Source organism: Puma concolor, chromosome D1 (genome assembly GCF_028749965.1).
Source record: "Puma concolor isolate L17-30 chromosome D1, mPumCon1.1.hap2, whole genome shotgun sequence".
Lineage (NCBI taxonomy): Eukaryota > Metazoa > Chordata > Mammalia > Carnivora > Felidae > Puma > Puma concolor.
The window spans coordinates 5,441,602-5,454,933 of NC_141676.1; the positions used below are offsets into that span (position 1 = coordinate 5,441,602).

Consider the following 13,332-nt stretch of genomic DNA (forward strand, 5'->3'; position numbering starts at 1 on the left):
TTTCACAGATGATGAAATGAGGCCTTGATTGTCCAGATCTCACGGCTTGTGGGGACCCTACTGGGAGGGCAGTCCCAGGCCTGTGGACTCCAGGCTTGAGCACTGGGCCGCCAGCAGCTAGATGGGGCTGCTCTCTCCTCCTCTTTCTCCACTGCTCTGGCTTTGGCAAGAAGGCCCTGACCTTTCCTCTCTGTGAGCTTCTGCCTGGCTCTCTCCTGTACCCCAGGTCCTGATCTGCTTGGACATGGCTTCAGGGGCATCTGGAGTCTCCCACCTAGATCCCGGCTCTGCATCTGTAAAGTAGAACTGCCAGGGAAGGCCTGGCTGCAGCATCTGTGAGGATCCAACATGAGAATGTGTGTGGAATGGCCACCGAGGCCTGGGGGTTTTTCGGGCTCCCTGTGTCGTCACTGTGAGCTGGGAGGCGCTGGCACCCACTGTCCACCTAGCCTCCAGGGATCCCTTTCTGTCTCTGGAAAAGGGAGAGGGCAGTGTGAGGGGCATTTAACACGAGGCAGTGGGTAAGTCCCTACATGGTAGGAGCAAACCCACCCAGGTGGGAGAAAAGATCGGGCCTCCCTGGAGATTTCTGGAGGTTTGTGACTGTTGGGGCCCGTGTCACCTGCTATGAGGCTGCTCACCTGTAGACAGGTGAGGAAGACCCATAGCCGGTTCTTCCGGGCAATAGGTGCGGAAGGTGAGGTGGCCCCACCGTGCTGTGGGGAGAGGGCCCAGCCTCGTTCACTGGCAGCTCGTCTCACAGGACATCGCGGAGTTCTCTGTCTCCCTCGGGGAGACGGTTCAGGTGCTCTACTTAGCTTTTTTTCTGCAAAGATCTTCTCTCTCTCCTGTATGTCTTCATTGCGCCTCTAATTGTAAATAATACATCTCTGGTGGAGAAAGTATAGACTGGAGAAGCACAAGGAAGGAAAAAACCCAACACTGAGCCAATTCTAGAATATAGGAGTGAGTGATGTGCTGACAGAGCTCCTTCCAGTTGATTTCCTTGCCTAAAAAAAAAAAAGCTTCATGAAATCATATTTTTACCTTTTAAATTTCTGTAGCATCACATTCTAGCATAAGCGTTTCCTATGTCATCAGAGCTGTGCACTCATTTTTTTTTTAATGTTTATTTTTGAGAGAGAGAGAGAGAGAGAGCGAGCGTGCGCATGTAAGTAGAGGAAGGGTGGAGAGAGAGGGAGACACAGAATCTGAAGCAGGCTCCAGACTCTGAGCTGTCAGGCCAGAGCCCGATGTGGGGCCCGAACTCACGAACCATGAGATCATGACCTGAGCCGAAGTCAGACGCTTAGCCCACTGAGCCACTCAGGTGCCCTGAAACACTCATTTTTAATGGCTACATAATGTCTGTTTGTATAGATGTCTTCCTGTTGGATCCATAAGTGGTTTCTAATTATTTGCTACTGTAAATAATACTGTTTTGAGCATCTTTCTGCACCCATCTTGGTTCCCATTTTAGAATATTTCCTTGGGTTGGATTCCTAGAATGGTAACGACTGAGCCAAGGGGTGTAAGTATTTCAAAGGCTCCTGATAGGGTTTCCAGGGAGCTTTCCAGAGAGCTGCCCTGATCTCCAGACCTCACCTGCGGGTCTGTCTCCCATAGGCCTTACCAGTGCTGAACCTGATAATTGCACAACACTGTTGCTAATCTAATAGGCAAAGTGCCACCTCACTATTCTCTTCTGTCTGTGTTTTCTCCTGAGGTGAAACTGCTAAGGGTTCACTAACCACTTCTGTTTACTGCTCTGTTGCCACGCTTGTCCTAAAGGAGCGTTTTGCCTCTTCTTGGCTTGACCCCGTGTGGTGGTTTGGGCTCTTTCTACGGGGCCTTGTCCCAGCTGCAGATCCGCCTGTGGCCGTGAGCAGAGCAGGCATTCGGTGCCCAGGACGAGGCGAGATTTGTACCTCAGGCCTGCTCTCTGGCGTGCATACCGTCGATGGCCAAGGCAGTGGGTTCACGAAGCTCTGCCAGTAAAGAGCTTCCCTCCCTGGGGGGTGGGGGGGGCGGGGGGGTGGTGGTGGTTATCTGAGGCAGATCTCAGAGGATCGGGCTGCTGGTGGATCTGTGAGGGGGAGATAGCATGGTAATAGCTGAAGATCACTGCACTTTAAGTGGCCTCTAGAAGAGGAGGTTTTTGCCACCATTTGAAGAAGTCTGCACTTCTGAAGTCTGAATGGAGGCTTGGATGGCTTCCTGAGACAGCACTGGTGCAGGGGGGCTCCTCGGGAGATCTGTCGTCACCCTCATTGCCTGGCCAGACGAAACCCTGATGGAGGGACACGGGGACCAGCGTGGTGTGGGAGGTTCTCAAACCCGGGCTGCCGGGCCCCGCAGAGGGCACCGAAGGGGACTCAGACAATATGCACAGCGAGGGAACACAGGGCCTCTGGTTCACTGCCAGGATTGCTTTGAGAGCTTGAAGTGTTATGAAAGTTTTCAGGGCACTAGGGTGGGCTGGGTTCTGTTTGGGCTTGACTTCGCGCCCTGCCCTACAGCCAGTCAGCCCCCCAGGGAGTGTTGGGCTTGGCCGGGAACTGAGGAGGGAGAGGGTGCTGGCTTTTGTGTGGGGCCGCCGCGGGGCTGGGGTGGGACGCTTACTCTTCCTAGGGAGACCCTCTGTGCCGAGGCTGCTCCAACCCGGCTCTTGACTTCCAGATGCTGAAGTTCCGAACCATCCGTGGGGGCCTGAGGCTCCTGGGGATCCGCCGAGCCTCCACTGCCCCTGCTGCCTCCCCACACGTCCGGCGCCTGGAGTACAAGCCCATCAAGAAGGTCATGGTGGCCAACAGAGGTGAGTGCCCTTGGGCCCAGTGAGAGGAGCCCAGCACAGCCTTAGCGTCCCTCTTCTGCCCTTGCCCTGTACACCAGCTCCCCGCCCGCCTCTGCTTCTGTAAGGACCCAGGAATCTAATGTCTTGGCCTGTTGCCCCTTTCCTCCAAGGTGAGATTGCCATCCGTGTGTTCCGGGCCTGCACGGAGCTGGGCATCCGCACCGTGGCTGTCTACTCGGAGCAGGACACAGGCCAGATGCACCGGCAGAAAGCAGATGAAGCCTACCTCATCGGCCGCGGCCTCGCCCCGGTGCAGGCCTATCTGCACATCCCAGACATCATCAAGGTGGCCAAGGTGAGCCGGGTTGGGCCTGGACCCCGTGCCTTCCCCATGCTGGGCCCGGGCCCCAAGCCAGCCCACAGTAAGTGCTGTGAATAGGTGAATGGGTGAATGAATGAGTGAATGGAACGAGTGAGGTGGGGGCAGGTATGGGAGCCACAGGGTTTGGTCTGGGCTTGTGTGAAGGAATCTGAGAGATGCCTCATTCCTCTGATCCCTCCTGCCCCCAGGAAAACAATGTAGACGCGGTGCACCCTGGCTACGGGTTCCTGTCAGAGCGCGCGGACTTCGCCCAGGCCTGCCAGGATGCCGGGGTTCGGTTCATTGGGCCGAGCCCTGAGGTCGTCCGCAAGATGGGAGATAAGGTGGAGGCCCGGGCCATCGCCATCAATGCAGGTGCATATGGCGGACGAGCCACTGGGGGCCGTACGGCTCCTCAAGAGGGGCTGTCTGAGGAGGGGGCTGGCGGGTTTGGGCAGGGAGGACCCACATGCCTGTCTTCCAACAGGTGTCCCCGTGGTCCCTGGTACCGACGCCCCCATCACCTCCCTGCACGAGGCCCATGAGTTCTCCAACACCTACGGCTTCCCCATTATCTTCAAGGCCGCCTACGGGGGCGGGGGACGTGGCATGAGGGTCGTGCACAGCTATGAGGTGAGCAGAAGCCCAGGGCTGGGAGCAGAGCAGGGAGCCCCGTCAGGCCGTGAGGCCACCCATAGAGCAGACCCTGGGGTTCTGAGAAGGGGGTGGTCCTGCAGAAGGTGAGACAGAGCTTCAGGGCCCCATGTCTGCTCGCCTTGCCTGCCCTCTTAGGAGCTGGAGGAAAACTACAACCGGGCCTACTCGGAGGCTCTGGCTGCCTTTGGGAATGGGGCACTGTTTGTGGAGAAGTTCATTGAGAAGCCACGCCACATCGAGGTGCAGATCCTGGGTGAGTGGGGGCATTTGTGGGGCCACAGCACAAGGCAGGAGTGGAGCAGGCCTGATCCTTCTGGGCTCACGACGGCTGGCCTCCAGGAGCCGTCCCTCCGGAAGACCCTTCCCCAGGAAGGGCTCAGGCCTTGGCCGTGGCGGTTTCCCTCCTGGCTGCCCCCTACCGCTGGGAGCAAGCGTTGATTGGCCGCGGTAGTTGTGTGGGGGCTGGGGGTGTTCACGAAGTGTTTTGGTCCCTGGAGAGGCTGAGGCCGGTTTACCTTTCACCGCAGGAGACCAGTACGGGAACATTTTGCACCTGTACGAGCGAGACTGTTCCATCCAGCGGCGGCACCAGAAAGTGGTTGAGATTGCTCCTGCTGCCCACCTGGACCCCCAGCTTCGGACCCGACTCACCAGTGACTCTGTCAAACTTGCTAAGCAGGTGAAAGGCGGGGGCCTTCAGGAACAGTCTCCCATGTGGAGACAAGGAGCCTGTTCCTATAGGCTCCCTCTGAGCTGCTGCCGGCTTAAGCCTCATGGCCAGTGGTCACTGTCCAGATGTGGACAGTCTGCCAGGGAGCTAGGAGGTCCAGAGTGACTGGCTCTGGGAGGGAGGGGGGAGGACCATCTTGGAGGGGTAAGGGCTGACGTAGCATCCTCGGGTCCTCCCTGTGTGAGAGCAGAGGTGTCAGGCCCGGGCCCAGAGGCCAAGCCTAGAGTCCAGAAAGGCTGAGAAGAAGGAGGGAAAGAGGCCACTGGCCACACCCTCTGCACAAATCGAGCTTCTGCGTGGCACCAACTAACCCCTGGAATAAAAGGCATGAGATCCAGTGGTTTCTGTCAGGATTAAGAAGCATTATTAAGGCATTTCTTCCATTCATTCTTGACCGTCCCCTGCATCACATTTGTTGCCACCCATGGAATTCTCAGATCCTCCTTCTGCTAATCTTTGCTCTACTGGGTCATGGAGGCGGCTCCCCCAGCAGTGACCTGCCCCGCTAGGCCTGCCCGGGAGAGCACCCACCCGGGCCAGGCCTTAGCAGGGGTCCTGCTGTCTGTTGTTCTGCCCCCTCCCGCCCCCAGAGTCCAGGCATCCCGCCCCCACTTCCGCCTCCCCTTCCCAGGGCCAAGTGGGAACATCTCACACCTGCCTTCCCCAGCACCCCGGCGGGCCTTGGTCCTGCTCTCCCTCTCAGAGTAGTGCTCTCTCAGACCTCTCAGGAGGCAGATGATTCCAGAGCCTTCCCCAGCTGAAAGACAGGGTTGGTGCTCTGCAGAGAGGCTTCAGCCACAGTTAATATGAGGCATTGATTAGGATCTAATTTAGAGTTGTCATTTGGGTTACTTCATATGAGGAGTAATCTTACCTGGAGTTGGGTCTAATTTATCGGCTCAGGCCATGTATCATGGTATAATAGATTTGAGGGAACTGACTGAAGTCTACTATGTGGTTCTGGGAGGACCAGAGAGAGACCGGTTGAATGAGGGTTGAATTTTGCATTAGACTCATCAGTGTTGGTTGTCTCAGGTGGCATCTCTTTGGGTTGTGGCCAGAGGTGGGGACGAGTAGAGCAGAGGGGAACTTTCTGAAAACCCTTTAAGAACGAGAAGGCCCTGCACAGGCCGGGCTATGCGTGGCGGGGCCTGTCCGCCGGGGAGAGGGCACTGATTGATTCTGGATCCGGTGCTGCTTCTGATGTCTCGCCCAGACAAGCCGGCCGAAGCTGGCAGAGGCTTGGCGGAGCCCTGGGGAGACATCCGGGCAGGGGTCCGGGCCCTGGGTTGGCGGTGCTCACCCAGGGTTGGGGGGGGGTGGGTGGGAGGGGCGGCAGGGCTGGTGGGCTGCCCGCCATCTCTTGGGGCGGGGTCTGCCTCAGTCTGCTCTTTCGGAACCAGCCCAGTGGCCGCGTCTGAGCCGGGGTGGCCGGCAGGCCCCCGTCGGTCGGGCCCTGCTGATGCGGCCACTCCACAGGTGGGCTACGAGAATGCGGGCACCGTGGAGTTCCTGGTGGACAAGCACGGCAAGCACTACTTCATCGAGGTCAACTCCCGCCTGCAGGTGGAGCACACCGTCACCGAAGAGATCACTGAGTGAGTGGGGCAGGGGGGAGTGGGGGTGCGGCCTCTGGGTTTCCTACAAAATCCACAGCAGGCGGCTGCTGGGGAGCTCAGCTCACTGTCCACTGTGGTAGAGAGCAGCTGGCGATCTGGGCACTTACTCTTTACAAAAAATATTACTAGCGAGCACTACATGCTGGGGCGCTGGCGGGGGCTCAGCCGGTTAAGCGTTCGACTTCGGCTCAGGTCATGATCTCACAGTTTGGGAGTTCGAGCCCTGCATTGGGCCCTTTGCTGTCGGCTCAGAGCCTGCTTTGGATCCTCTGTCTCCCTCTCTCTCTGCCCCTCCTCCACTCGCTCTCTCAAAAATAAATAAACATTAAGGAAAAAAAAAAGTACTACATGCTTATCGTAAGAATTGAGGAGCAAATAAAAAAAATATGGAGAACTACTCCCCCCCCCCCCCCCCCCCCGCCTCCCCAGAACTGGGATGTGAGGAGGCTCAGGCCACGGGGAGGCTGGAGGAAGCTCTGGATTTCAGGTGAAGAGCTGGGGACTCAGGTCAAGAAAGTGGCCGGCCCAGCGCGGCATTGCCTGTGCCCACGCTACATCCCGTGGTTTTGTTCCACCTGTATGTATTTTACTAGATAAATAGTTAGACACAACTGAGATGCTTTGGGCAGAATTTCTATTCTACTTTTATTTTTATTTAAAAAAAATGTTTTTAAGTTTATTTATTTATTTTGAGAGACAGAGAATGTGTGATCAGGAGAGGGGCAGAGAGAGGGAGAAAGAGAGTCCCAAGCAGGCTCTGCACTATCAGTGCAGAGCCCCACGTGGGGCTCGATCCCACAAACCGTGAGATCATGACCCGAGCCAAAATCGAGAGTCGGACGGATGCTCAACCGACTGAGTCCCCCAGGCCCCCCTCTTCTACTTTTAATATTGTTGAAAGCACTCTCCAGGTCAGTATTCGTTGTAATACTTTACATATGTGTGTATCATAACTTATGTACATAGCCCTCTGTTACTAGATGTCATCTCTGGGTTTTGTGGCTTATAAGGGTAGTCAGTTAATGTTCTTTGCACCTAAATCTTTCCCTTCCTCTGTGAAGAGGTCTGGGGATAAACATTCTCGGTGTGGTTACCTGAGCAAAGCCTAATCAGCCTTCCAGATTGCTTGTCTCAGTTTGTCTTCCCACAAGCAAAGAGTATGGACATTTTAAAAATCTGCCCATTTTACAAACAATTCCGTTGTTTCAAGATACATATTTTGAGCTCTTCAAGTGTTAAGCCCTGGCTGTGGGCCAGTCCATCTCACCCTGGGACTTTCCTGACAGTTTGTTGCTTCCCTGACCTCTGACCCCACCTGACATTGAGGATGCTGTGGGGCACCTGCCTTTGCCCAGCAGGTGCTCAGAGGCCCCCAGACTCCTTGCTCCCTTGAGGTAAATCCTGAGTTGAGGTGGATGCTCCAGCTTCAGATTCTCGCTCCATGAGACTTTGCCCAGTTGTGCCACTAAAACTTCTCATCAGCCTTGAGCCTGCTGCAAGCCTGGTCTGTTAAGGGTGGGGGTCGATGCTTGCTCCGGAGTAGAGGTTTTGTGTCAGACAGACACAGAGCAGGGCACAGGTTCCTTCCAGGTCACTGGCTGCATAGAGCTTGGGCGAGCTGCAGCCTCTCTGACCCTCAGGCTCCTCCTCTGATGGAAATGACAGCCTCTCAGAGCGTCATTGTGGAGATCAAGCTTGAAAAGAGCACCCAGCCTTAAGTCCCTGGCGTGTGGACGTGGTGATGCATGGTAATCACCGTCACTACTATGAAGTGCTTTAGTAGGAAATACAAAACACTGAGGAAAATCTGCCAGTGTAGTTTCCAGCCTGTCCTTACCACAAGCTTCAGTGACAATAAATTTAAAACCTTGAGTTTTTTTTTTTTTTTTTTTAAACAGCTGTTCCTCTTGGATTTGTTGCTGTCCTTAGGAGCATGGCAGTCAGTGAGGCTGAGCTTATAAAATCATGCACATTTGGAGAGTTTTGTACACTAACGTCTCCTTCAGGGCGGGGTCTGGAGCTAAGCCCAGCTGCGACCCTGGTCCTGGAAGGGCGGTGTCCTCACCCCGGCACCTGCCCACCCGCCCACCTGCCCACGCGGACTCTCTCAACAGCTTCGGCAAGCCTGGCCCTCACAACCCTGTTCCCTTGCAAACTGCCCCCCACCTTCGCCACGGTGTAGCACATGCCGCTCTGGGTGCAGCGTCCGAGGCTTCAAATCCAGCTTGAACCGGGGAGGGTTTGGGGGAAGGCAGGAGGACAGAGAGACCCCAGGGCAAAAGGGCCGAGTGTGGGGAGGGGTTGTTTGGTGGGAGTACAAGAGCAGGCAGATGCAAATCTTTCCATTGGCCCCTCTCTAGCTGCCACCTTCTCCTTGCTCAGACTGCACAGGGCCACCGGTGGGCAGTGGGCGGTGGGCAGTGGGCAGCGGCTGCTGGTCTGGTTGGGAGGAACTGACTGCCCCAGCTGGTGAAGGGGTGGGACAGGGAGGGGTGGGGCGAGGCCGGCCTGTGGCTGTGGGCACCACCCCCCAGCCTCCCCCCCCCCCCCCCGCCCCCGCCCCGTCCATCCCCTGCCTCACGCTCCCCTCCTCCCTGCCCCCCTGCAGTGTGGACCTGGTCCATGCCCAGATCCACGTGGCCGAGGGCCGGAGCCTGCCCGACCTGGGCCTGCGGCAGGAGAACATCCGTATCAACGGCTGTGCCATTCAGTGCCGGGTCACCACCGAGGACCCCGCGCGCAGCTTCCAGCCAGATACTGGCCGCATCGAGGTACGCCAGCGCCTGATGGAGCACAGCCTGGTCTCAGTCTGGACGAGAAGACCCTCCTGTGGGCCTGGCCAGGAGGGAAGACCCCAACTTGGGTTGGCTTAGGGCACAGGGGAACCAGGTGCTGTCCAAGAGTCAGGCAGAGCATTCTGGGGGCAGCGGGGACTGTCATGAGTGCAGACTAAGGAGCCAGTGAGTGAACAGGAGGCAGACCAGCTGTGTGGAGCCAAAGGTAGGGTCCCCAGAAACAAAGCCCAGGCCCTTGACTTTGGCTTCTTAAAAGAGCCCAGAGACAGAGTGGTGGCCTCTGTCCTGACTTCAGTCTGAGGGAGTGTGATTGGCAGGGTAGGACCCAGGGGTCACCGCAAAGGATCAGGGCCCAGATGTCCCAGTGGTGGGGACCAGCTGAGCAAGGGGCCCGTTAAGGCTGAGTGAGGGAGTCGGGAGATGGTGCAGGGCAAGGAGGAGGCAGGCTCGCTCGGGGCTGCCAGGGACTGGGTGGGCGGACGAGGGGGGCCCTGCCGTGCCTCCGCCCGTGGGAATATCTCCTGTACCTCCTCTCTTTTCTCAGCACAGACAGCCCTCCCTCCCGCCACCCCGCCCCCACTCCCAACCGCTGGGCCTGCTTGGGGCAGGAGCCCTCTGACCTGCTGGGGCACCTGTTCCCTGGCCCTCTATCTCACACTGCCTAAGGATACTTCTGGAACCTGCGTGTCAGCAGCGCTGCCACCAGCTCTGCTGGTCTGCTGCCTCCCCATCTGGTCTGAGCCTCCGAGAAAGCAGGACATGTGCGGGAAGCCAGGTTCTGCTCCGGGATCCAGGGAGAAGGCCAGGATGATTTTGAGATGGGTCCTGGGCTTCTGAGAAAGCAGCGATGTGGGGAGGGAAGGAGCTCTCTGGACTTGGAAAGTTGTGGTGTTGTAGGCTTGAGGCAGGGGACTGCCACTGGAGTCCCATTTCTGGAGCAATCCAAGCCATAGGTGGGGGCGAGCCCTGAGGCTGGAGTGCCGCCCAGCGGGCGGGCCCCCGACTGCCTGCCCTCAGTGGGGAAGGGGCAGCCCTGTGACACGCCGCTGCCTCCCCCCGTCCCCTCCGAGGCCTGACTCCTCTGAGGCTGGTTCACCACAGAATATTTTTAGCTGACGGTTCCTGCTCACAGCTGAGTGTTCACCCTTAAATATTTTATTAAGTTCCTTTTTATCGAACACAGGCCTGTGTCCCTTAGAAGCGGAAACATGGTGCAATGGGTGTCCCAAGCCCCCTGGGCTGTCCCTCCCACTCCTTCCTCACCCGTGCTCATGGGGTCCCCTGTCCCAGGTGTCTACTCTCCCTGCAGAAACTCCTCCCTGTCCCCATCACGGATGTGCTTGTGTGCACTGGTTACCCCAGACACCCTGAACCTCTGTCCCCCCAGGACCCTGTCTCCGTCTGTTGATTTGAAACCTCCATCCCCCGTCCACGAGTCTGCCTCCGTGACCCGTCCTTCTCTGCCCTGCTTTCCTGTCTGGGCACGCAAGCCCGCACCAGCTTTCCTGCAAACTCACGTACAGTCCTTTCTCTGAGTATTTCCTGTCTGCCTGCCCGGTCCTCTGCCGCCTCTCTCTCTCCCTCCCATTCTCCCCTTTCGGAAGGAAGAGAAACTGACGGGGGCGGGGGGGGGGGGGCACTGAGGCCTTCCCCATCACTTTACTGTATATGTTAAAACAAAAACCCCTTGGCCTGCCTTCTCTCTGTCCCTGGGCTCTTATCCTACAGCGTCCCGGTCAACAGTCTGTATTTCCTTGTTTGTCCGTTCCCTCGCCCAGCAAGCTGGGAGCCCCCTGTGAGCAGGGACTCTCTTTGAGCTGTTCGCCCCGGTGCCTGGCACGTAGTGGGTGCAAACGCCTGTGGGATGAATCTGCAAGGCACGAGGGTTGGTCAGGCAGGCAGGTGGAAGGTCGATGGGATCTGGCCCCTGCCTGCCCGGGGCCCCTCTCTGCGCCCTGCTAGGCTCTGCGTCGGCCCCTGAGCACTGCACACGCGGCCCCCTACCCTCTCCTGCCCCTTCCCCTGCCGGCTCCTCTCAGGGAGAAGGAGGCCATGGCTGTGGCACCCAGAGAAGTCGGTATGCCCCTGGGTTTGCTGACGGGAGTGAGGCAGAACTTCGCAAGCCAGAGTTGGGGCTAACCCGCGGTGCTCTGGTACCGGTCCCAGTGCCCTGCCACACCCATGCTTGTCCAGCCTGGGCTGGGGGCCACATCTTGACTCCCCCTTCCGACCCAGGTCCTGACTTCTGCCCGCAGGTGTTCCGGAGCGGAGAGGGCATGGGCATCCGCCTCGATAATGCATCTGCCTTCCAAGGAGCTGTCATCTCCCCGCATTATGATTCCCTGCTGGTCAAAGTCATTGCCCATGGCAAAGACCACCCCACGGCTGCCACCAAGATGAGCAGAGCCCTTGCTGAGTTCCGAGTCCGAGGTGTAAAGGTGAGAGGCTGTGGGCCCTGCCTGCCTTCTGGTCGCTCACAGTCCTTGGCTGCACGTGGACTCTCCTGGCTGCTCTACCATTGCTGGGAGTGGGCCTGGGCACCAGGTTTCTCAGATGCTTAGGGGGGCACTGGCCCTTGGCCAAAGGTGAGAGTCTTGCTCTGGGGAGCCCCACACTCCTTCCTGCCCCTCTTAGGTGAGATCCCTTGGAGTGTGTGTTCCGTCCACAAATTACAGGCCTCCCTTCTGGAAATTCTGATCCCACAGGTTTAGGTGGGGGCCTCAGAGCCTGCGTTTTGAACGAGCTTTCCAGGTAATTCTTAATTCCAGGATAGCGCTGGGTGAGAGCACAAGCCTGTGTGGATGAGGTCGCTTTGCATAAAGTGAGACCCCCGTCTGCCCTCACTCCCCTCTTCCCCTTGCCTGGCACATGCGTCGTGTCGGGTGCTTTAGTAGGGATGGCCGGGAAAGGGAGACTGCAGCGGGAGGCACGAGCAGGGAGACCTGGCCCCACAGAGGGAGACCAGGGTTCCCCCGCTGCAGGGGGCTCATGGCGCAGGTGCCAGGCAAGGACCCGAAATGCTCGTTGGCCTCTTGGTTACCTGTGTCTGTGGCTAGAGATGAAATCACAGCCACGTACCGTCTTGTCCTTGAGGCCAGCGCTGCTGACATGTCCGTGGGCATCCCCCGGGCAGATGCTGCCAGTAGACACTGCGGGAAGAAAGGCTCTGCCCTCAGTGGGTCGTGCCGCTCGGTGCGGCTCCTGGGACTCCGGAGGGAGGCGCCCGGTGCAGAGGACGCCCTCCCTGGCTTGCCGTGCACGGTGGCGGTGGCGGGCGGGGGGGACATGCTGGGGCCCTGGCTGGCGGCCCCCCCCCCCCCCCCCGTGTCGCCTTCTCCTCTTGGCTGCCGCCGGGACTGCCTGGGCTCCGGGCTCCACTGGAGGTGTCAGGCCACGTAGGCAGCCCTGTCCTCTCTTGGTGCCCTGTGACAGCCCTCTCAGCTGTGGCAGCGGCCCCGGCGGGTGCGGTAGCCTTTCGAGAAAGCTCCTGGGAGGGGAAGAGGGAGGAAGGGAGACTGTGGGGCCAGTGCTTGGTCAGCTGTTTCCCCTCGGGCCCTCGGCCCACCTCAGAGGGAATGGCCTTGTTGGGGGTCTATGGGAAGCCTCGGGGCTCCTGGTCTGGGGGTGGTTTCCTGCACACGTACAGAGATGCGTTGTGACGTCATGTGTTCAAGCTGCTTCTGAGGGGTCTTGGTTTTCCCAACATGGTGTCCTGGGGCTGCTTTTGGGGCTGGGTGGCCAGCATGACCACACCATGACCCTAGTGCGGGGCCCGGCTACGCCACCCTTCGCCTGCCTGCCCATGTTGCTCTGTGTTGTCCTTATTGGTGACCCTGACTGGCCCTTGGGCCATGGGATCCTCCACCTGTCCCACAGCCTGGCAGGTTCACGAGTACCTGCTGCCTTAGAGCTCCCTGGACGAGGGAGACCAGGGCCAGGGGGCTCCCAGGGAGGAAGGTGGGAAGGCCAGCTGTGGGACACGTGTTTCTAGTTCCTTGGGGCCGCAGGGTCCTCCCCAAATGCACACCCTGGCACGTCTAAAGCCTCCCACTAACCCTGCACCTGCCACCTTGCAGCTCTCCGCTCCTTGTCCCTCTGCCACGGGCCCTTCAGCCCTGTGTCATCCCTGCCTTCTCTCCACGGCCCCCAGGAGGGCTCAGGCTCTCCCGTTCTTCTCTTTCCTTTATTTAAACCAGGGTCTCTCCCCGGCCACATCCAGGTATGTGTTCTGGGGCTGGGAGGGCAGGCACACGTGTGTGTCAACACTGTGCAAACCCACAAGTGTGTGAGCTTGGCCAGCACACGTGTGCACACACATCTTGTGCCGGTTCTCCCCAGGTGCCCACTAGAACCACGGCGGGCCACACACAGAGACA

General features: G+C 58.5%; 1 protein-coding gene across 5 annotated transcripts in view; it reads left to right on the top strand.

The window, feature by feature from the left end:
- Nucleotides 1-13,332, top strand: part of PC (pyruvate carboxylase) — a 103,211-nt gene that overhangs the window by 77,071 nt on the left and 12,808 nt on the right. For all 5 annotated transcript variants that reach the window (XM_086676808.1, XM_086676809.1, XM_086676810.1 and 2 more), the window contains 9 exons: nt 2,680-2,815; nt 2,965-3,149; nt 3,365-3,530; nt 3,643-3,788; nt 3,948-4,065; nt 4,340-4,491; nt 6,022-6,140; nt 8,770-8,932; nt 11,212-11,394. In XM_086676808.1, coding sequence (XP_086532934.1) covers nt 2,680-2,815; nt 2,965-3,149; nt 3,365-3,530; nt 3,643-3,788; nt 3,948-4,065; nt 4,340-4,491; nt 6,022-6,140; nt 8,770-8,932; nt 11,212-11,394 — 1,368 coding nt within the window. The remainder of the gene's footprint in view (nt 1-2,679; nt 2,816-2,964; nt 3,150-3,364; nt 3,531-3,642; nt 3,789-3,947; nt 4,066-4,339; nt 4,492-6,021; nt 6,141-8,769; nt 8,933-11,211; nt 11,395-13,332) is intronic.